The 25,268-nt window shown below is 39.0% G+C and overlaps 1 protein-coding gene across 1 annotated transcript in view; it reads left to right on the top strand.

The window, feature by feature from the left end:
* The window catches only part of cdh22 (cadherin 22), a 91,549-nt gene that overhangs the window by 6,365 nt on the left and 59,916 nt on the right, over positions 1-25,268 (top strand). Inside the window, exon 2 of the mRNA XM_080892586.1 lies at positions 16,916-17,210. Coding sequence (XP_080748712.1) covers positions 16,916-17,210 — 295 coding nt within the window. The remainder of the gene's footprint in view (positions 1-16,915; positions 17,211-25,268) is intronic.

Here is a 25,268-nt window from a genome sequence, read left to right as displayed (position 1 = left end):
AGGTATTTAAGCCCTATGGGAGTTGCCCCTTAAAAGGACCGTTGACGCACTATTGACCATGTGCCACATCACATGAGCTAAGGTGTGAAAAAGGGTGTGGGTCATTATCAGGAGAGGTTTCGGGTAAAACCTTGCCACACTCTAGCATGTGACTATTGAGATCAAATCATGCAAGATGTAAGTTGGCGTTAAGGCGCCTGGGAAGGGATCTCAAAACTAGATTATAGGTGGTAGACAGTTGGTGTTGTTAGCCACCCCTTCTGTTCATAGATGGTCATTCACAATGGACAAAGATGGCTTCTTTCACATCTCTTTCAAACCATCTGTCTTCTCCATCCAAAACGTGAACATTGATCGAAAGGTCCTAAATTATATTAACACATTATGACAATGTTTTCTCTTTGATGTCTAGATATTCATTCTCTGTTTCTGTCTAAGCTTCTGCAGGTTTGCCTCCGTAACTGTAATTCAGAACATCACTTTTACATTTTAACTTCTTTCTGCGACTTTTTTCTTCCTTTTTCCTAGTCCACTGTGCTACTATTTTCTATCCATTCTCATCGCAGGTTCTGTCCTTGGTATGTATCCTTCCTTCCCCATAGCTATCCCCACCTAGACTGTCTCTGATACCTTGTCACCTTCTTAACACTTTGAAGCTTTTAAGATCAGAAGCTTTACAAGCTGTAGTGAAATGTGGCATGCCTAGTCCAGATTACACAGACTTAAATATAAGACAATTTGCTTCGTCTTTGAAATCTTCAATAAACTAAAGCTTCAGTGCAGCTCACATTTTTCTATCTTCACTGTAATGAAAATGCTACTCCATGTCTATTCTATTCTATTCTATTCTATTTTGCTACTGAACACATTCGTTTAGTGTTAGCTTGTGCTTAAAATATGGTTTGGAGACAGTGACACTGACAAAAAGACAGAAGACCAAGTTGTAGTTGGAAGAGCTGACGATTTTCATTGGGAGTGACCAGGAGAGACAAGATTAGGAACGTATATATCAGAGGAAATGGTAAATTGACTGATTCTTATATAGCGCTTTTCTACTCTCCTCGAGCACTCAAGGCACATTTTAATATGCCACATTCACCCACTCATACAAACACTTTTTTCTATGCTGAAGTGCTTTCTATCGAACATTCACATACATTTATACTTCGATGGATGCATCAGAGAGATTAGGGTTAGTATCTTCCCCAAGGATATTTGGCATGCAGACTGGTACAGCCAGACCTTTAACCTTCCTATTCTTAGATGATGTGCTCTACCTCCTGAGCTACAGCCAGGAACAGCTATAGGTTGACCATTTTGGAGATGAAATTAGAGAAACAAGGCTGAGATGGTTTGGAGGTACGGGGGAGGGATAGTAGACAAAGGATCTTGAGTACACAGCTGTCACTCAGAAAGAAAAGAAGAAGACCACACAGAAGATTTATGGATGTAGTGAAGGAGGACATGCAAAAGGTTGGCTTGACAAATGAAGATGTTAGGGATAGGAGATTGAAGCAGATGATCTGCTGTGACTCTTAAAGGGGCCGACCAAAAGAAGAAGAAATAAAAGGGGTCGCCACAGCGTGTAGTTTTTTTTTTTTACACATTATTTTTATTGACAGTCCTGTATATTTTTTACAAAACATTTAGACCCCCAACAAGCACAGAGCAGGCTAGCACAGGCTAGCAAACAAAAAAAAGACATATCCCTTTGTGGTACAATCAGATTAAATAGGTGAATTACAGCAATGAAACATGGTACCAGAAATTATAATATTTTTCCATTTAAGTAAAGGTCCCATTTTTTCCAGTATTTCTCAAATTTATCGGCAGCCAGTCTTAGTGAAAAAGTCAGTCTCTCCATTGTGTAAATTTCCTTGATAATGCCTATCCAGTCCAAGAATGACGGTGGATCAGCGTTTAGCCATTTGCAAGTTATGGCTTTCTTTGCACCAGCCAATAATATCAATAAAAGATATTTGTCTGAATTCCTCAGTCCTTGTGGCAAATCACATAGATAAAACACAGTGAAATCAGGGGCCAAGTTCAAGCCCATCATGGTATTGACTTCTTTGATCACTACTAGCCAATAGGGGACAATCTTAGCACATTCCCAAAAAATATGAAAATGTCCTGCAGATACACCTCCACAGTTCCTCCAACACTGAGTCTTGTCGGGGTATTTACTTTGTTTACTCTTAGCATTAGGCGTGACAAAAAAACGCACAGCCTTACATATATTGAACCAGTTGTCGTCATGTATTATTATTTCAGCCTCTTTTTCCCATCTAGCTTTGATATACGTTGTGTCATTATTCCTACATGTGTGTAAACATTTGTATAATCTGGATATCTGTTTCTTTGGTGCATTCCCCTTACAAGAGTCAAGGAAGATTTTAACCAAGCCCGTGTCCTCCTCTTCTAGGAATTTTATGTTTCAAGGTTCAAGGTTCTTTATTTGTCACATGCATAGTTATACAAGTATAAGACACAGTGAAATGTAGCCTGACACGCTCCTTGACATGTGCAAAAATGGGGGGGGGGGGGTAGAGGAAGAACATATATATATATATATATATATATATATATATATATATATATATATGTATATATATATATATATTAGGGGTGCAACGATACACAAAATTCACGGTTCGGTTCGGTTCGATACTTTGGTGTCACGGTTCGATATTTTTTCGATACAAAAAATGTTCATGCCTTTTTAATTTGTCATTTATTAAAATTATAATTATATATTTTAACTCAAAAGTACAGTTTTTAAATTTAACCCTAACCCTTGTGCGTGTTTTTTATTTTGACAGCGAATGCGCACCTGCGGACCACTTATGTGCAGCCCTGGTTATTTAGCTCGTCATATTGCAGCCACAGAAATTCTTTTGTCCATGAAACCATAAAGCTGCACTTTCTTTTTGCCTTATAGTCTGATTTGTCATAACTTCTCCGTTTTGTGGTAAGCTTTTCTTTGGCTGTCACTTCTTCACCCTGACCTGTCTTATTTGGCTCAGCAGAACTGAAATGCTTTTACACACGCATTCACATAAGCTCAGCGATTCTCTGCGCGATCAACCTCTCACATGTTTAAGCTGCGGGAGATTTCACTTGTCATGTTTGCATAGTAAGCTAACAATTAATAAGATGATGTCAGAGGAATTGGTGCGCAAATTATCATCACTCACAGATCACTGCTGTCGCTCTCTATACACAGTTCGCACGATTGCAAAGTGAAAGCAAAAAAACACAAGCGCAAATTCAAACGCGATTTCAATATGTCACATATTGACAGTGGCTCACCGATGCCAATGACATAATTACCCAGCTACATTTCCGAAAGAATGCAAAAGCATTGACATATATTTTTCCTTCCTACAATAGCCCGACGGGCAGGGCAGAGATAGATTTTGGTACCCCGACTGAAAAAAATCGCTAGCCCCGGGACGTCGGGCTAGCGATATTGCGAGCCCTGTATCTGATTGAGGAATCACTCATCTTTGGAAAAGAGAGTTTATTACAGAGAAATGTCTCTTTCCAAAATAAAAGCTATACTATCCGCTTCTTCTGGGCTATATTCTCAGCAGCATAAGGAGAATCATGTGCTAACAGCTGTCTAAATGACTCGGCTAAAGTTAGTAGCATGCTTGTTGTTTTTGTCTTTGCACTAGGATGATGCCGGCGTAAATGTGCAGTCATATTCGTTGTGTTCCCACTAGTGCTTTCAGGTTAATCTCGTTGAAATGACCTTAACGCCACAACACGGCAAATCTCCGTTAACGAGCTACCGCCGATCGCCCCGTGCATGGGGCTAGACGGCCAACACGTTAACGAGCTAACTGCGCTAACACACTAGTTCCCACCCATGTAATTGAGCATTGCATGGCACATCCAACATACTGTTTTACTTTAGTGCATGACTCGCTTACCTTCAGGGTCATACGTCACATGAAAACCAAAATAATTCCAAACGCCAGATCTGAATGAGAGTGGGGGAGGTCCATGTTGCAAGGAGAGCTTAACTTCTGTCTTGCTAGCTTGCCCTGCGCTCTTCCTTCTGACTATGCTGTCTGTGTTGAGCGCTCAGTGGATCTGCGCTCGACAGTGCAGCCTAGGCGGAGTAGTCGAACGCAGATTCACTGAGCGCTCAACACAGACAGCATCGTCAGAAGGAAAGTTGATAAAATAAATTACAAATGTTGTATTGTTCGATACATATGCGTACCGAACCGAAAGCACTGTATCGAACGGTTCAATATCGATACGAATATCGTTGCACCCCTAATATCTATATATATATATATATAATGTGTATATATATATATATATATAATGTGTATATATATATATATATGTGTGTATATGTGTATATATGTATATATATGTGTATATGTGTATATATATGTGTATATGTGTATATATATATATATATATATATGTGTATATATATATATATATATATATATATATATATATATATATATATATATATATATTAGGGGTGCAACGATACACAAAATTCACGGTTCGGTTCGGTTCGATACTTTGGTGTCACGGTTCGATATTTTTTCGATACAAAAAAATGTTCATGCCTTTTTAATTTGTCATTTAATTTGTCATTTATTAAAAATTTTTAAATTTAACCCTAACCCTTGTGCGTGTTTTTTATTTTGACAGCGAATGCGCACCTGCGGACCACTTATGTGCAGCCCTGGTTATTTAGCTCGTCATATTGCAGCCACAGAAATTCTTTTGTCCATGAAACCATAAAGCTGCACTTTCTTTTTGCCTTATAGTCTGATTTGTCATAACTTCTCCGTTTTGTGGTAAGCTCTTCTTTGGCTGTCACTTCTTCACACTGACCTGTCTTATTTGGCTCAGCAGAACTAAAATATATATCTGTCTGTGAAGGTTCTCAGTCATCCAGGTCATCGTAGTCAAATATAAATCCTGCTGCTTTTACACACGCACTCACATAAGCTCAGCGATTCTCTGCGCGATCAACCTCTCACATGTTTAAGCTTGCTGCGGGAGATTTCACTTGTCATGTTTGCATAGTAAGCTACCAATTAATAAGACGATGTCAGAGGAATTGGTGCACAAATTATCATCACTCACAGATCAGTGCTGTCATTGCAAAGTGAAAGCAAAAAAACAAGCGCAAATTCAAACGCGATTCCAATATGTCACATATTGACAGTGGCTCACCGATGCCAATGACATAATTACCCAGCTACATTTCTGAAAGAATGCAAAAGCATTGACATATATTTCTCCTTCCTACAATAGCCCGACGGGCAGCATATTAAACATATAAGGAGAATCATGTGCTAACAGCTGTCTAAATGACTCGGCTAAAGTTAGTAGCATGCTTGCTTGTTTTTTTTCTGCTTCCACTTGTCTTTGCACTAGGATGATGTCGGCGTAAATGTGCAGTCATATTTGTCGTGTTCCCACTAGTGCTTTCAGGTTAATCTCGTTGAAATGACCTTAACGCCACAACACGGCAAATCTCCGTTAACGAGCTACCGCCGATCGCCCCGTGCATGGGGCTAGACGGCCAACACGTTAACGAGCTAACTGCGCTAACACACTAGTTCCCACCCATGTAATTGAGCATTGCATGGCACATCCAACATACTGTTTTACTTTAGTGCATGACTCGCTTACCTTCAGGGTCATACGTCACATGAAAACCAAAATAATTCCAAACGCTAGATCTGAATGAGGGTGCGGAAGGTCCATGTTGCAAGGAGAGCTTAACTTCTGTCTCGCCCTGCGCTCTTCCTTCTGACGATGCTGTCTGTGTTGAGCGCTCAGTGAATCTGCGTTCGACTACTCCGCCTAGGCTGCACTGTCCAGCGCAGATCCACTGAGCGCTCAACACAGACAGCATCTTCAGAAGGAAAGTTGATAAAATAAATAAAAAATTTTGTATTGTTCGATACATATGCGTACCGAACCGAAAGCACTGTATCGAACGGTTCAATATCGATACGAATATCGTTGCACCCCTAATATATATATATATATATATATATATATATATATATATATATATATATAAAAAATCGTAATGGTGCCTCAGCTGGAGGTATCTAAAGAAATCCTGTCTTTCCAAGTAAGAACTTCTCTGGAGTTGCTGGTAGTCTTTTAGTACATTTTTATCTGTAATCTTCCAGTAGCCTGTTATACCCTTATGTGACCACTGTATAAATCTCTTATCCATGTTTGCAGGTGCAAAATCCGAATCATAAGCAGGCCATCGTAACGTCCGGGCACTTTTTTTAGTTTTCTCATATTTGAGTATCCTATGCCATATTTCTATGGGCACTTTCTTTAGTGCCGGGAGCAGGTCTGCATCTATATGTCTTTTAATGAGTGGTTGATCTCCAAGCAGTGATTGAAGTGGGGTCTCACAGTAGGATTGATATATCTCCTTCCATTTAGCCTTACACATTAGATCACACCACCCAATCATCACTTGTAACTGTGCAGCCCTATAATAGTCCTCAAGACACGGCAGAGCGAGTCCACCTTTGTCCATTTGCAGTTGTAACGTCTGAAATTTTATTCTTGGTTTTTGTTTGGCCCAAATAAAATTAGAGATCATCCTATTCCAATCGTTAAATTGCTTGGAGGGTAGGTGTATAGGCAGCGCCTTGAACAAATAGAGAAGCTTTGGCAAAAGATTCATTTTTATTATATCTATCCGATTATGCATATTCATTGGCAATAAATACCAGCGCTGTAGGTCTGCCTTAATTTCTGATGTCAGTGGGACATAATTGCATTCGTAGAGGTCGGATAGATCCGTGGGTATATGGATTCCTAGATATTTTATAGAGGTGTTACTCCAGTTAAACTTGGCTATCTTTTGAATGTCTTGTGATGGGCGGTAATTATATAAGAGAATCTGAGTTTTCTGTAAATTTAATTTATATCCGGAATATATGCCAAATTTTTTCAATAATGAAAAAAGATTAGGCAGACTGATTTCCGGGTTAGTTAGCGTTATGAGAACATCGTCAGCATACAGACCATCTTTATACATTATATTGTTAATTAGTACACCTCTAATGTCTTTAGATTCCCTGATAGCTTGCGCCAGGGGCTCAATGAATAGCGCAAAGATAGTGGCACTGAGATGGCATCCATGACGGCAGCCTCTTTCTAGTTGTAGTGTATCTGTTAAATCACCATTAATTTTAATCCTGGCAGTGGGTGAGTTATATAGAGACTGTAAGCATCTGATGATTTGGCTGTTAAAACCGAATCTCTCTAAGGCCAAATAAAGATAATTCCAGCACACAGAGTCAAACGCCTTTTCAGCATCAAGACTAACAGCTACTGATTCGATATTTTTCATTTTATTTATTAGATGGAGAGCCCGCCTCACATTATCATGAGTTTGCCTATTTCGAACAAAACCTGTTTGATCTGTATCCATTAGTTCTGAAGTTATAAATTCCAACTGTTTAGCTAATATTGTTGCAAATATCCTACAGTCGATATTCAAGACTGATACGGGTCTATAGGAACCACATTCCGTTCTATTTTTACCCGGTTTGGGAATTGCTGAAATAACTGCTCGTTTCCAGGATGGTGGTATCTCACCCCCTGTAAGCACATGGTTAAAGCAATCCCTCAGCAGAGGGGTTACTAGATCTCTGAAATGTTTATACCACTCTGCCGGGTAGCCATCCTCACCGGCCATCTTATTACCTTTCAATTTTGAAATGGCCTTGTTAATCTCCTCCGCAGTTATTGTTTGTGTTAATCTTTTATTTTGTTCTGTTCCTATCGACGGTAAATCAAGTGAAGAAAGAAATACATTAACAGAGGGCACATCTATCCTGTGTGGTTCTGCGTACAGTCGGGTATAATAGGTCAGAAAAGATTCTTTTATGCTTTTCATGTCATGACATATCTTATCATTTGCTGGGTTTTTAATTTTCTGAATAAATCTGTCAGCCTGCTGTTTCCGTATCCTCCAAGCAAGGAGTCTCTTAGATTTGGGACCATTTTCATAATAATTCTGCTTAATGAATTTAGCCCTTTTTTCTATTTGGTCATCATATAACCTATTTAATATCTGTTGTATTTCTTTAATTTGTGATAACGTGTCATCATTGTTACTTTTCATATGTTCTGATTCTAGGTGTTTCAGTAGTAAGGTCTTTTAGATACTTCTGTTTTTCCTTTTTTTGTATGAGGACCACAAAATTAGCTTCCCTCTAAGAACTGCCTTCGCTGCATCCCATAAAATACTAGGAGAAACATCACCATTGTTATTGTAGTCCATGTATTCCTTAAATTCTTATTTTACAAACTTTTCAAATTCTACATCATTTAGTAGACTAGTATTAAGCCTCCATAAAGTCTCTTTGCGATCTGAATCCAAATGGAGTGTCAGGTACACCCCTGCATGGTCCGAAATATCTCTCACCCTTATATCACAATTTATAATTCTATGCTTATCAAAGTGTGACATAAAAAAAATAGTCCAGTCTTGAATACATATGGTGGGAATGTAAAAAAAAAAGTATATTTCTTTTCCAGTGAGTGTGCATCCCTCCACACGTCAACCAACCCCAATTCCTTAAGCATTCTTTTAACATATACTGCTTCTGGTTGTAACAATTTAGTTTTGCTGGACGTGTCCAGAAACGGATTCAAGTGAATATTCCAATCTCCACCGCATATTAATATGCCTGATGTTTCTGTTGCAATTAATTCCGAAAGGGTCCTGATTACATGTTTATCAGTCCCTGGTGGTCTGTACACGTTAAACAATGTAACTTCCTTGTGATCTATGTACCCTTTAACCAGTATATAACGCCCCTCCTTATCTCTGATTTGTGAGGAAAGTTGGAAATGTACTTTGTCACACAATAAGATGGCCACTCCTCTAGAATGTTTTTTATATGCAAGGAATAATACACATTTTTAAACCCCATTTTACACAATTTTTTGTGCTCGATGGCAAAAAGATGTGTTTCTTGCCAGTAAATTATATCTTGTTTTTCTCGCTTCATTTTAGCAAGAGCTTTGTTTCTTTTAATGGGGTTATGTAAACCATTAACATTAATTGTAATTACCTTATATTGTTGTCTGATCTCCATCAGCAAAAGGAAAATACACAATACCTGTAAATCTGTGCTCTGTGCTCTGAAAAGAAAAGGGGGTCTACAGAACAAAGGAACAACGTACCTGAACAAATAACATATATGACTTCCAATTATGAAGTGTACGTCCAACTTCAAAACAAAGAGGAGAGTCCCTAAAGTCCCAGAGAGCCCCTCGTAGTGCTGCTTGGTGAGCTCCGCTCATCATAGCAGCGCTCTTGGAGAAAGCTGTTAGCATCCCAAACTGCGGTCAAACCTATCACTCTTATTTTACACAGGAAAACTGCAGTCTTAAGTGCGGAAAAATTTTTTTTAGGTTTTACTATCCATGCACTTGAATCTCTGGAGCTTTTCCTGGATGTATTTCAGGGCGATTGTGGCTCAAGAGTTAGGTGTTTGTCTTGTAATTGGAAGGTTGCTGTTTCGAGCCCCGGCTCGGACAGTCTCGGTCATTGTGTCCTTGGGCAAGACACTTCGCCTACTGGTGATGGCCAGAGGGGCCGATGGCGCAATATGGCAGCCTCGCCTCTGTCAGTCTGCCCCAGGGCAGCTGTGGCTACAACTGTAGCTTGCCTCCACTAGTGTATGAATGTGAGAGTGAATGAATAGTGGAATTGTAAAGCGCTTTGAGGGGTCCGAAAAGCGCTATATAAATGCAATCCATTATTATTATTATTATTATTTCATCCGTTCCTCCCGGGTCCGCCGCGGCGCTCCGCTTGCGCTTTCCCATCAACTTCCTCTTCTCCAGGTCGTCGGCTGCGTCTTGCGCGTTGTTGTAAATCACGGGCCCGTTTTCATAAAACACACGCAGTCTCGACGGATACAGTGTTTGGAAGCGGAGCCCCTTCTCTTTTAAAATCCTCCTGATCGTGTTGTATGCTTTGCGTTTCGCTAAAATGTCACTAGGATAGTCTTGGTCGAAATACACACATCTGCCCTTCAGCAGTATTTCTTTTTTGGTCCACGCAGACCGGAGAGCCAAGTCCTTGGTGTTGTATTCCAAAAAATGAATCACGACGGACCTGGGGTTGGAGCCCGGAGGTGGCTTGGGGCCGAGTGAGCGGTGGCACCGCTGTATGCCCAGATTGATGTCGGGGAGGGACAGTTCATTCTTTATAAAATTTTCCATGAATTCGAGCATGTTGTCCCCTTCTTCACCCTCTGGTATCCCGTGAACACGTATGTTATTCCTGCGAGACCGGGCTTCCAGGTCGGACAGACGTGTCTGGAGGTCTTCTTGTAACTGGAGAGTATGGCCGAGCCCATCTTTAAGGTCGACTGTGACCTCCTCAACCTCGGTTACTCTCTGTTCGACCTCCTCGATCCTGCTTCTTACCTCTTTCATGTCCGTGACAATTTCGTTGAACCGTTGCCCCACTTCTTTCCTAAACTCCGACATTTCTGTTTTCACAAGTCCAGTTTTTTCTGCTATTTCACTTTTTAAATTATCCTGGACTTTTTTAAGCTCAGCGAGAATGCTAGCTTCAATTGCCTCCATAGCTCCGAGTAGCTGTAGCTTGCTAGCACCGTCAACTTCTTTCGGTGAAAAAACTCCTTCCTCCGCACTTTCTTGCCGAATTCCTCTTGTCTTTCTCTTGTTACCCCCTGGCATACTACTATGAATATTCTTAGTTGTGTTATAATATGTCCGTTTTCAAGGGGTAACCGCCCGGGAGCTGAAAGATTATGCTGCAACCAGCTTCCCCACCATCCGGAAGTCCCCAGTTTCACATGTTTGATCTGGTAGATTTGTACACCAGATGCCCCTCCAACCTCATAAAAACTTAAAATAGCTGACTAAATGTGAAGGAAACTTTCAGTCACTGCATGTGAGTCATATGTCATCCCCTTCAGTAGGTTAGCCTATAGTGACAGCTAGACACTTTGTTATGACCTAAAGGTGAGTCTGACAAGACATCAACAACCTCACTGTCCTCTTAGTCAACCCACAGGCCTGCACTGTAAATCCTAAAGCATGGCTGACTCTTGCTAGCATCAAGTTTAGCATAAAGCCAGAAACCAAATTAATACTGTTTAGCTGCAGTGATAGGATGATATATTTTTTAGTAAGTTTATAGAAAGGGTTCAGATAATTGGTATTGTAGTTTATATCCCTACATTATATTTACTTTGGAAATTTGGTCATTGTGTAATGACCAATAATCCTTCTTTTACATTTTTTAAAGGAACCTAATATTTTGACATGAACAAAGTGTTATTAATAAAAAAAAAACTCCAATCCCACTTTTGACGGCTGTAAATTTCCTGATTAATTGAATAATCAGACCGATCATGTCTTGAAGACCTCATATTGCCCCAATAGAGCACTTTGCTCTACACTGCAGGCTTACTTGTGGTTCCATTCTTCCAGTAGAATGGGAGAGTGTTTAGCTTAGAGGCGCCTCTCTTTTGTGGAACGAGCTCCCAGGTTGGATTCAGGAGAGAGTAACCTTTTCTATTTTTAAGATTAGCTTAATTCCTTTTTGAAAAACCATATTGTTATGGCTGTATCAGGTGATCCTGAGTCCCCACTTAGTTATGGGAGCTTCCGATGATGAGTGTCTTCTTTGCTCAAGTTTTTTCATTCACTCATGTTTATGCACCAATCATTAATTTAATCATTAGTTATTATTAATTTTTTGCTCTCTTCCACAGTATGTCTTTTGTCCTGTCATCCTCCCCTCACCCCAACTGGTCATGGCAGATGGCTGTCCCTCCCTGAGCATGGTTTTGATGGAGGTTTCTTTCTGTTAAAATTTTGTTTTTTCTTCTCACTGTCTCCAAATGCTAGTTTATAGAGATGTCTGATTATTGCACGGTCTTTTCCTTACAATATAAAGTAGCTTGAGGCAACAGTTGTTGTGATTTGGTGCTATTTAAATAAAACTGAATTCAATTGAATTGAAATGTGGAAAAGAAGTGCACTGCCCATGGGGGGGAAAAAAATACAAACCCTACATTTTCCACAGCATAAAAGTCTTCTCTGTTGTGCTATGTCCTCAGTATGTCCAAAATGCTCATAGCTTCATCAGCTTTATATTAACTAATTGAAGGGAATTAGACTACCGGTGTGATTTCCATATGCTAGTATGGACTAGTGAAAATCTACAAGGAAGCTACACAGTTTGATAATTAGCTTTCTACAGTGAAGCAATGACATCAAAGAGTAGAGTTCCTTTAGTACTGATTTGAAATATATGTTGTTTTTCTTGGTGTGTATTAGTATTTTTTGATAATGTCTATACCAGTGACCTAGCCAATAAAAGAAATAGCACACCTTGTCCAAATGTGGAGAATCTATTTCCCCCCAAAAGTGTCAGGAATATCGTTTAAAGATTTTAGGAAAAAACATCTATAATGTCATGCTCAGCAGGTGTACAGGATGTGCGTCTTTCCCATCTTCTTCTTTGAAATTTGTTGTGCACTTTTGCACCCCCGGTTATTTTTTGTGAGTGACATCCTGACTCTGACCTTTAGTTTGCAGAGAACAACTTAGCTAAGCGTAGTGCATGTGTGTGTGTCTGTGTGTGTGTTTTTCAAGCTGCCAACTTGAATCACTCCAGTGAGGATAGACTGACAGAAGGATGGGTATAGCCAGCCTGAGGGGAGAGAAATTGCATCATTCCTCCAGAATGATGATCCATGTGTGTGTGTGTGTGTGTGTGTGTGTGTGTGTGTGTGTGTGTGTGTGTGTGTGTGTGTGTGTGTGTGCCCCCACATGAGTGTATGTTTGTTCGTGTCTATGTGTGCAAGAAAAAAGGAAAAAAAAGCTCATAGGACTTCTTTATAACATCTTATAATCATCTAGGGTTCCCCCTCCTAGGACCTGGCATCCACATATGTGGACATCTCATTTTGGGTTATTTAGACCAAAATACTCAATTTTGCTCTACAAGGGCCTGATATCGACTTACGAGGACATTATACTGCCTATGATCTATCGAAATTTTAAACAAATGTCCTCATATGTGGCTCTTATTTTTCTTAGAAACAAAAATCAGGTATAAATAAAAATCCAGTAATTCTTTGTTTATACATTCATCTGGCCCCAATCAGCCCAAATATCAAAGAGAAATTAAAAATGCATGCCGTGGAAGAGTTCGGGTCTTAGGAGGTTAAGCAACCTTGGTGATGTAAATAAGTCTCTGCACCTAATTGATGTAGAAAAATTATGCTTTTAAAAATCTTTTTGACATAGTAAACCTAAACCAAACCAAGCAATATTTTTACCTAAACTTAACCAGACAGAGAATTTAGACTGAAGTGAACACTGAGAGAATGTAAAGCCTAAGTTTGATTTTAAACTGGATTTTAATTCTAGACTCTGAGAGCGTGTCCACATGTAAAATAATGTACTCTGATATTAGCCACTTTTAGACATTTCAAAGTCCTGTTGTAAGAAACATTCTAAGCTAATGTACGTAACAATCCCAGGTACAGTGAGGGAAATAATTATTTGATCATCTGCGGAATTTGTAAGTTCCCTCACTTGCAAAGAAACGAAATTTATGATAGTTTAATTTTAGTATAAAAAGACAAAATATCAACCATGCACCACACGGGTTAAAGTCAATAAATAAATAAATCGTGGTTTTTTTTGTTTGCTTGTTTTTCATTCCAACTTCTGCAATGCTATGGACCAGAGAGCTGTCAAAGGACATCAGGGACAAAACTGTCCCTGCATGTTTTGTCCCTGACTGGGACAAAACATGCAGGGACTGTGTAGGCTTGTGTTATCGCCTACACAAACAGCTTTTTAGCAATCAGTAGACCACCATCGGTGACGGATTGAAATCTTGCAGCGCCCACAAGTTCCTCCCTGCTCAAGAAGGCACAGATAGAGGCTGGTCTTAAGTTTGCCAGTGAGCATCTAAATGATTCAGAATATATTTTGGAGAAAGTGTTGTGGTCAGATGAAGCCAAAATCAAGCTGTTTGTCATCAGTTTGACCTTGTGTATTTAAAGAAAGAAAAACGCTAAGTATGACCCACAGAAGATCATCACCACATTCAACCACCAAGGTGGAAACATTTCAAGATGAGCCTACCGGACAATTTCACTGCATTGAGGGGTTAGGGGATGGGGCAATGTAAAATCTTGGAGGAGAATCTCCTTCCCTAAGACAAAACAATGAAAGCTGGTCTTCTAGAATAGAATGACCCAAAGCATACTGCCAGGCAACGAAAGAGAGGTAAAAGAAGAAGTGCAACGAAGAAGTTTTAAGGTCATGGAGTGGCCTGGCCAGTCCTCCAGAACTCAATCCTATACAAAATCTGTGGAGGGAGCTGAAGCTTTGAGTTCCCAAGTGACAGCCAAGAAAGGGGTTAAGAGTTAAGGGAGCCAAGAGAGATCCATTTAGTCAAGAGATGGAGAGTGTGATTTTGCCATGTTACCTTCTTACCATTTTTTCCCCTATTTGTCACATTTTATAAAGAGTAAACACTGTGGTTTCAGGAATTCTGACATAGGTCATTATAAAAATGCTTTCATGGTTTGTTTGTTTTTTAGATTTAATTGCAGGACTTGTTGTGCCAACATTTGTGGAACTGAATGAACACAAGATGGCAACACTTCACACATGCATTTCTCTCCTGAGATTCTAATTTAGAAATTCAGGAGGAGGTTTAGTCTGGAGGAAACATATCAAGTGGTGGAAGCGTGTGCTCACTTTTATTGGATAACTTTCACAGTCTGGACCAATGAAACTTTTATTTTCCTTTTTTTTCTTTTTTATTATAACTGAAATATTGATACCGCCAAAGTATCCAGCAGTATATTTCCACTGACTGTCCATGTATTTGTCTTCAGGAAGATTCAGAATGGGGAGAATAGGCAAAAACAGACAGATAAAAAAGAAGGAGAAAATGGATGATGGAAGCAATATCAAGGCACAGGCTTGCATTATTCCTCGGTTTTACGACAAATACTTAATGAAAATCCCTGCAAGGGTGATAGAGGCCTGTATTTAATTAAGCCTTTATAAAAAATTAACCAGGGAGGCCAGGGCGATTTCCCCTCTCCTCTGGTCTGTTGAGTAGATTGAACCACAGTTACACTGCATAGACAGCTCTGAATTATAATTTTAGATAGAAGGTGAGTGAGAGGGAGAGGGAGCAGGAGCAAGCAGGTCTAATGCTCACTAAAGAGCCAAAGGGGAGTTTAGGATGGGGGACCAATGCATCTCCTATTGCTACCCCTGGAATGTCTTCTAATCACATTAGGGGAAACTATAGCTCTGATTTATAAGGGCTCTTTTAAGTTCACTTTTCAGCCACAGCACCTCCATGTCTCTACATTTAAGAGTCTTTGAATGACTTTGATCTCCTAATTTGGGCGTCACATCCTGTGAAGGGCACAATGTGCAGAAAAGGTGTAAATCATCACAGGAACTCTGGTGTCTTTTTTTTTCACCACACTGATGATGGCTAGTCTGCAGGGAGTAGTTAGAAGGACTTGAATTGGATTTACCACCCTAAGAGAAGAAAAGTCAATGGATGAATAAAATACACATATTTCTTATGGTCATGGTTGATGACCAAATATCATTTGGGGGTTGTCCATTTTTAACCCTTTTCTCAGCAGTTAAAACAAAATCATAAAAATAAGATACCTGGCAAATATGTGACAGAATAATCTCAACTTGGACAAGGATCACTTCAGATATTTTTTCTAAACTTTCAACAGTTTCTAATACTTTGAGGTGTCATCGAGTGTGGTGTGTCAGCCATGTGATAACAAGTGCTTAAACAGGACTGTAATCCCTGTCGTGGTTCAAGCACAGTTTTGCAGTTTGATTTGGTTGGCCCCGATCGTCAGACTGCTAGGACGGGGTGAGCAGATTTTGCCTGAGGTTCACAGATAGCTTTGTTGTCTGTATCAAAATGTTCAGTTAAAGTAGAAAGGTTTGAATTAGCCTGCGTTCAAATGCACTCCAACAAAACAGTACTTGATTGCAATCTGAATAAATTAATACAACACTCGTAAAGTAATAGCTAATAAAAGGAAAACAACAGCAGTAGCAAGTTCATTACATTAAAGTGGATTTCTTTTCAACTCAGAGTTTTTAATATATAAATAAATGTAATATTTACATATTAAAAAGTTAATCAGTTTTTGTGTTTTAAACAAATTATGACTTTTATAAGCATTCAGCTAACATTGAATGGTACCCAAATCATTCAGGTTTGGGTACTAACAATGACTATTAGTGCCCAAACCTTAATAGAACCTTAATAGAAAACTATACTTTTGATAATATAACTAGTTGTTATGGAGAAAACAAAATAAACATTGATTCAATGAATTATTGTCGATCGTGGCTCAAGAGTTGGGAGTTCGCCTTGTAATCGGAAGGTTGCCGGTTCGAGCCCCGGCTTGGACAGTCTTGGTCGGTGTGTCCTTGGGCAAGACACTTCACCCATTGCCTACTGGTGGTGGTTAGAGGGCCCGGTGGCGCCAGTGTCCGGCAGCCTCGCCTCTGTCAGTGCGCCCCAGGGTGGCTGTGGCTACACTGTAGCTTGCCATCACCTGTGTGTGAATGGGTGGATGACTGAATGTGTAAAGCGCTTTGGGGTCCTTAGGGACTAGTAAAGCGCTATACAAATACAGGCCACGTACCATTTACCATCATCAATATGCAACTTGATCATGACACTAACAAAACATTTTTTAGAAATTTTACGGTACGTACCACATTGCATAGTCGTAAAAGATGGAATGCATGTGTGTGTTTTATTGAAGTCATCATTCTCAAAACTGCTCTTTTTTTTTTACAGATCCATACAGACTCTGATGATGGTGAGGGCAACATCAAATATACTATCTCTGGAGAAGGAGCTGGATCCATCTTCATCATTGATGAGCTTACAGGAGACATACATGCCACAGAGAGACTAGACCGAGAGGAAAAGGCTTTTTACACTCTTAGGGCTCAGGCCCGGGACCGGCTCTCTAATGATCCCCTTGAGCCAGAGTCAGAGTTTGTCATCAAGGTCCAGGACATCAATGACAGTGAACCCAAGTTCTTGGAAGGACCCTATATTGGCAGCGTGGCAGAGTTGTCACCCATAGGTAAGCTGGAAAATGTCTAGCGCAGTCAGACAAGAACCATTTGGATAACTGTTTGAGGCTCTGTACATAGCAAAGCCCAAGGGTGCCTGTAATGTATGGAATTGCAAGTTTTACTGCAGCTATTTTCATGATACATAAGTAGGGTGTGTGAGCTTTTTTTATGGGCTCAAGGGAAGGCGTAAAGTGCCAGAAAGAGCAATATGTTAAAATTCTCCTCCACAAGAGAGATGGATATATGAAAAAGCAGACATGTAAGATAGCTATGTTAAATGAAAATGGATTTGGAGTCACTGAATTTACTCTCGATAGTAGGAAGTAGAAAATGAAAGAAACAGTGCAGGCATATAAAGAAAGTAGAGGCAAACAAATTGCATTACTCCCAGATAAGCTGTGTTCTAACACTGTTTTGAGGCAAATGATAAAAGGAAGAACAAGAGGGAAAGAGCAACATAGGAACGGTGCTCCAGGAGTGCGGTTTATGGAGAGAGTACACTGTCAGTAAAAATGACACTACAATACTTTAAATCCTAACGTGTTTTTATTGTGACTGAGTATATTAGCAGCAATCCATGGCTGCTTCAAACTATTTGCAAAATGGAAAAGACAGGTGAATGAGGGTGTCAAGGGCTTCATTAGCGTGGTATTAATGTCAAAGACAGCTGATATTCAATAGACAAAATTTTGTTTAGCTGCTAAGCAATATCACCATATTTACTCCAAAGGGTTTGTGCGATACGGGTATATGCGTCCGTGTGTTTGTGTGTGTGTGATCATGCATATGCAGTAGAGGCAGGGGTGCTTCTTGTTTGAGTGACTCCAGGAGTGGTGCAAAATGGAATGGCTCTTTCCTGTTCAAGCCTGATTGGAATTAATTCCTGCTTCCTCAGCATGATCCAAAGCATGGGCATTTCTGCCTACATTGCTCTCTAAAACTGAATGGCGTGTGTATGCATGCGTGTGTGAGTCGGTGAGAGAAAGGAAAGTGAAAGTTAGCAAAAACAGGAGCATGATAAAGAGAAAAGGAATAAACACAATTTCAGAAAATGATGCAAAACCCTGGGGAGCACAGGGGAGCTGTCCTCAAGAAAGAGTGAGATGCAGCCTTAAAAGCCATGCTTGGTTAATAATAGTTTATGTAATCTTAATGATCATAACTCTTCTACCTCTGTCCCTTATTTGACCCTGCCACGTCTCACTTAGATTATATAAGAAATAAATAGACAGTTCATATTCTCATGGTGTGCTACCACTAATGACATAACATTCACCACTAAATCAGGCATTCTCATGGTTCATCCATGTGTCTTTTCTTTTGACCTGTTTGACTGGCACTCACCATTTCCCAGCTCATCACCTTTACTGACATTTCCATGTTTTAACGACAGTAATGTCACTTAGTTTGGACGTATACTTTTATAAATGTAAAAGTATAACATTTGCTATATTGATATATCTTATAATAGTTTCAGTGCTTTTTATTTTGGATAATTCTGTAGAACCCTACTTTCCACTGGATCAACAAATTTACTAATCCGCATTTTAAAATAGTTCCTAACAACATCTTACACCGGTTTGAGTAGAATCTGGTAAAACCTACAGTGTCCAGCTGTTTTAGGAAAATGTTTCTTTATGACACAAACTGGTTTTGTGCTATTTTTATTGCTTTTTGTGGCCTGTTTTTGTTTTGGGAGCAAAAGACAGTGGGGCAGAGCAATATAGAAATTTGAGAAGGTACTAACATTGTGGGATGTACAAAATATTGACTTTTTAGCCTTTCCAGGAAAACAAAAACAAGACCTGTCTTATAAACGCTGAGTTTTTATTTTGTTTGTTAATGTGTCTCAAAATCATTCAGAATTTATAGGTATCCTCTTATTTTGTTGCTGCTGTTACTGTTGTTTAATGAATTCCCAGTGGAATTTTGTCGTCATGCCCTATGAGCATGTTCAACATGTGCTGACATCTACTGTAAATTTGATTTGTCTTTTTCTTTGTGGAAAAAAAAAAACATTGTACATGCACAAAACCTCAGTAGAATCATCACTTTCAAATAATTTGGACACAGCTCTTCTGATATTGCTGTGATGGAAGCAGGTTGCAAGCATTAACCACACCAGTGATATGCTCACTGTGCTGTTTTATGCTCAGCCATATAGCCAAATTGCCTTGGAACACGTGAGGCCATAACAGTAAGAAAGTAATCAGGACTCAACTGCCAGAGGCATATTCATCTTTACCCCTGTCATGTCTCCCGGCACTCGTCTTTGTCATAGTCTTAAAGCCTCTCTATGCTCGCCTCGCCCCTTTTGTTAGGGCATCCTATTTGGTTGCCTATCTGTATCCTTAGTATACTTAGTATACTCAGCATTTTCTTTCTTAAAAATAACCCTTTTTCACCCACTGAGCAGTATTTGTTAAGGAGAACTGCAATAATTAGAAGTACTGAAGCTGATGATGAAGCATGAAGGTCTGAGCTCTACGTTGCCCTGTGGAAAATGTGTGTCTAATGAAATTGCTGTCTTAAATCAGATTTGTTGCGTACGAACGATTGAATGTTGTTCATAGAATCATGCATACGTTTATGATGGAACAGAAAAGGGAGCATGGAAACCTACAGGTGTGCTCCAATTCATGATGATAAACTGTGAAAGATCAATTTGAATCAGCACAACCAGTAAAAGTACTTGAGCTAACTATGCTTCTTGGTTCGTAATTATATTAACTGCCATAATATCGATGCATTTTCTATTTACATGTTTACTGATTCCATTATTTTTGCCACAATAATGGAACAGTACCACACAGCAAGAAGACCCTGGCTGCAACTACAAATCTAGTCTCCGTGTTCGAGTAGTTACATGTTCGAGTAGTTGCTTGTTCGACTAGTCGCATCCCACCTGTCTTGTTTTTTCATGCTGCATGCATTACTAGCAAGTTGAGGACAGTCAAACTTCCATCTGTCTTTTTGTTTTTTGTTTTCTACCTTACAAATGCACAACAATGAGTCGCGTTAAATAATATTAAAATTCTGCATTTCTCAAATCATTTAGCAGTGATTGTTCACCACCATTAACTCTGTCTAACCGCAGAATATGTGGCAGAGTTGGTTTGGGGCTGCATTCATCTGAGCTCAGTTTTGTAGAAAATTTTGCGTACTGTCACACCTACAGTAATCCAGATCTGTAATATTCACAGTGTACATAAAAATAACTTTTTTATTTTTTCTAAGTTCTTTAAGTCCAAAGCAGATAAAGAACTTATTGTATTTTGAAATTAAAACTAAACATTATCGGTCAGTTTGATTAATGGCTTCTCACTTACAAACTTACAGGTCATCATTCTCTTTATAGCTCACCCTCCACTGTATTTTCTGAATCAAAGTGGAGCTATAATAAATGTAAATCAACTGCAATGTTAAAAGCTAATGTTGCCTCACGTCCATTTGCAAGGTAATATTGGATGTACGGGTCTGTCCATTTTAAGTACCTATCCTTCCATTATAAAATTATATGCATTATATCTTTGGCAAAAAGCCCTGCGCCTTCCTAAAAGTACCAGCAACTTTTAGTGAGTGTACTTAAAATAAAATAGTAGGTTAAGATACTAATCAAGAGGTAAATATAACCGTAAATCATTTTGTATTATGATTTGTTGTTTTCTAAAGAATATCATAAAGGTTGAAGGAAAATGTTACAAATATTACAAAAATACCAAAATACATGACACTGATCCTGCTCAAGACTTAAGATGTGAAATCTGAGTTGATTCTTTTTCACAAAACTCTTTGTTGATTCCATTTGACTTGGTTTTTTGAGGACTCTTAGAACATGTTATGGCATAACTATTACATGCTGTAACAATAACATCAATTAAAGTCTTAGATGAGAAAGACGTCCATAATTTTACTGAGTGGTTCCTCAGGGCTAGTTCCAGACACTGGCAGCTCCCTTTTTGATTCTGGAGGAGGCAACCAATGCACTGACTTCAGTAGCCTTGGCTCTTGATACAAAGGATGCTAAGTGACTCTTCATACACTTTGGGAGGCAGAGATGGAGACAGACATCTTGGAAACAGGAATGTGGAGAACATGGAAACAGGGCCCAATAAACACCAGCTGTCTGGTGATGTCACCTTTGATTGGAGGTGAGTACTGTCCATCTAGTTTACAAGTGCTCTTGCCCTTAGCCACCAAAGTGCAGACCTGCAATATACAAACAACTGTTGAAGAGCAGAAAAGAAACTGTCTGTAACTTTCTGCTGAGGCCCCATTCTCATGCCCTGTTGGTTAGGACTTGGTTTTGCAAAAGAAGTTGGTTGGACCTATAGCTGTAGCATCTGGCTAGAAAGACAATCTAGCATGGCTTTAAGGAAAGATCAGAGTTAAACTAGAGCTATTTGTCAAGTTCCTCAGCCTAGCATAATCACGGGAATTGGTTAGAACTAGCTAGCCTGACTGCGTGCAATAATAATAATAATCCACACGCAAATGGCGTTTTTTTGTGAGATTTTGTGAAAACTCCGTTTTTGCGTTTACGTGTGGACGAGGAATACTGAGTTCGTCACGAAACGTCAAGGGTATGTACCTCTTTTCACGTGACGCTGTTGGCCACGTTATTGTTTACATGAGATGAATTTCTACAATGGCGGATATAGACAAAATACTGCTAATCTTACTATCTGCAGGTTTTACACACTTACATATACACACGCAGTCGCACTGTCCCTCCATTTAGAAAGGCAAAAGCATCACGGTGTAATTATTTTACGTGTTATTGTATTTTTCCTGTGTAATAATATTCAACACTGCTATCAATACATTTTTCAAATAGTGTCTCTCTGTACAAAATGGGTTCAGAAACATAAACAACTGTGGGATACTGTTTGTCCGTGATTTGGACAGCCCAACGCGTGCTCCCAATGCAGGGGAAACTAATTCTGTCGCAGAGTCCTACCTTGTCACTTGTGCAGGTGAAGCCAAAGGCAAGATATGCTTCATTATATTTTCTAGTATTTGGCTTGGAATGAAGTTGGTTTGGAAACATATTTGGTGATGCTTCATCTTCTGCTTTGCGTTTGTGTGGGAGCCCCGTCAAAAACCTGTCCATTATGCTAGCAGTGTCCAAGCGCTCTTTATTTTTTCTTTTTTTTAATTCATACCGTGCCACCCCCCCACCCCCCTGTAATGGCTCTGTGCCCCCCACTTTGGGGAACTCTGGCCTAAAGAATATATAGCATTGTAATGTTTGTAATGTTGTTGTCATAGCAATAGTCTTTTGAAAATAATTACCTACTTTTGTAATGATAATATTTTTTTCCATTTTTCATTTATTTTATTTTATTTTATTCTTTATTTGGTGCCAGTTAAATCTATCTATTGTTTTTTTTGTTGATTTTTTTTTCTTTTCTTTTGTTTTTTAAATTCTGCATTTTAATTTCAATCCTAGCTAGCGAGACAAAAACATAAGAACTTATTGAGACAGGTGAGAACTACCTCGGAAATGGTGTTATTAATATTGCAAAACCCACATAGTGAGGTTCAGTGTCAGTCTGGAAAGTTAGAAGTGGGAAAATACTTGTGTTGCTTTAGGCATCTTCTGGTAATCGATGTTATAATAGGATTTTGGACTGGGAATTTACCTTTATACATCAAGTTTAATATGATGCTTATGAAGGTGGTTTACATATGATGGTGTGATCGGCTAATGTTTGTGTTTTGTGAAGCCTCATCATCAATAGCCGGACTGGATCCATCTCTTTTTTCTTTGCATTCCCCAGCCATTGAGAGTGTTTAAATATTTATGTACATAGCTTTGAGCTAAGACTGAAAAGTTTTACAGACATGGAGGCTTAAGTAGTGTTAAACTAATATGGTGCAACTCTTTGACAATACTACATAGCTGTATAGTTTTGTATCTTCTACACTTATGCAGTTGATAGATTGAGCTTTTAGATCTAGTACATATACTGTGGAGACATTATTAGCTGTGGCACCCCAAGCTAATACTTATGCTTCACACGCCCAGCTAATATTGAAGTAATAAAGACAGGCCTTTTCCAATTTGAAATCAGTATTACATCGTGTTTCAACATGCATACTAAGACATCCTTTTCTTTCTGTCTTTATGTGAACTGACTAACAAAGAAGCACCGTTTGTATGGGGCGAAACCATTTACTCACTGAGATAGTCATCTTTCCCTTCCACACAAAGGTCAGTTGGAAACGTGGCGAGGAGGGTCAGATCTTAGTAGTGAAATCACTACAGGGTGAAAAGTTACCACAGAGCTAATCCTGTGATTGATGTGGTTCCATTAGAGAGGAACTCAGTATCTCTGAGTGGCATAGATGTGGCACAACATGACATCATCGTTGTAGCTTCTAACCTTCTAGCCCTGACTGACATGTTGCAGTGTCAAAAGAACAACATGCAGGCAAATAACAGTCTAATAGCAGAGATAGTGACCACTGCCCTCATCTTTTCCTCTAATTACCCAAACTGATGCAGTGCCAAATACAAACAACCGTAGCCTCAGTTTAAATTAGCATATCAATTGGTTAACCCCCAATTGATCGTATCTTTTAAAGATAAAATATAAAGGAAGGGCCTTTATATGGACAAATGGACAAACTACAAACTCCATTAGCCAACATAGATTTTCTTTAAGACACTGCTATGCAGTTTAAACTGACATCATCTGAGGCTTTGGTAAATATTTCGACACTTCACAGTATGTTGTCTGTGTAATTATTAAAGGCCTTTGCATTTTATGTTTATATCTTTTTGATATAACAGTTGCTGTTGTTGGAATATTTTATTCTTGTGACTTGTTTTTACTTTAAAAGAAGCTGTTTTGATTTCAAGTATGAAAACATGCAAAGGTAGAGGATATTATCACTGTTGCATGGTAAAGAATATGCTGTGATATATCTCTGTGTGTGACACTGTGTGTTTAATAGATGCCTGAATTTAGATATAGAAACTGACACTGATTTAAAGTCAGAAGTAGAGAAAGAAGAAAAAGCATTTTGAGATGTACTTTTTGGGCCCTTTCTTGAAGCTGTCTACCTCAACTTCAAAAAATAGATCACTTATTCTAGACTGTAGCCTACACAATGAACAGAGCGACTGACATTTAAAGAGTATTTGTAGTGGATAAAGGAAAGAATAGCACTGGAGATAATAAAACAGTAAAACTGAAAAAACTTGTTAATAAAGTTCTATATTTCGGTTGACATACATTTTTAAACTCTTCTGTGACACTGAGTGTTGTTTTAGTAAAATGATTTATAAAGACTATGGTATAATATAAAAAAGTGATGAAGCAACAAAATGACGCAACAAAATAAAGCAAGTAGGAGTATCTCTGTGAGGAAGACAACAGCTTCTGCCTCTCGTCTTTCTTTCTTTTTCTTTCTCTTCTTCATCTTTTGACCTTAGTCTCTCTGTTTCAATTTAATACCAGCAAAGTGGGTGTTAGAGATACATTTCCCCATCCTTTTGCTCCCTTTGTATGTAATGTAAGTACACAAGAGGATTAGAGTAATAATCACCCTAGTGGCTGTGCAGAAGGCTGCAAATTACTGCAGTTACCATTAGGGACTCCCGAGCCTGTCATGCTAACAGTAGATGAGACATTTAGAGCACCAGTTTCACAAGAGCAATGAGATAAGGCAGGAGCAACTTACAATCAATATGGTCTGTCAGCCACCTTTATGTATATGACTCGTAACATCCAACATTATGCGCTTAACCACAGTGTTTGAAACAATTGATTTTGGCTGATCTAATTGTGTGTGTGTGTGTGTGTGTGTGTGTGTGTGTGTGTGTGTGTGTGTGTGTGTGTGTGTGTGTGTGTGTGTGAGTGATTATTTGTATAAAGCAATGCGTAAAGCCAGGAGTGGGGGAGTGGGAGGAGGAGGGCAACAGTGTGTGTTTCAGTATGTTATGAGCAGTGTTGGGTAAGTTACTTTAAATTAGTAACTTAGTTACATTACTAGTTACTTCTATCAAAAGTAACTCAGTTACTTCAAGTTACTCGTTACTTTCAGAGTAACTAGTT

This window comes from Rhamphochromis sp. 'chilingali' (assembly GCF_963969265.1).
Source record: "Rhamphochromis sp. 'chilingali' genome assembly, chromosome: 9".
NCBI lineage: Eukaryota > Metazoa > Chordata > Actinopteri > Cichliformes > Cichlidae > Rhamphochromis > Rhamphochromis sp. 'chilingali'.
The sequence above is the reverse complement of the archived record's forward strand: the minus strand, read 5'-3'. Positions and strand labels throughout refer to the sequence as shown.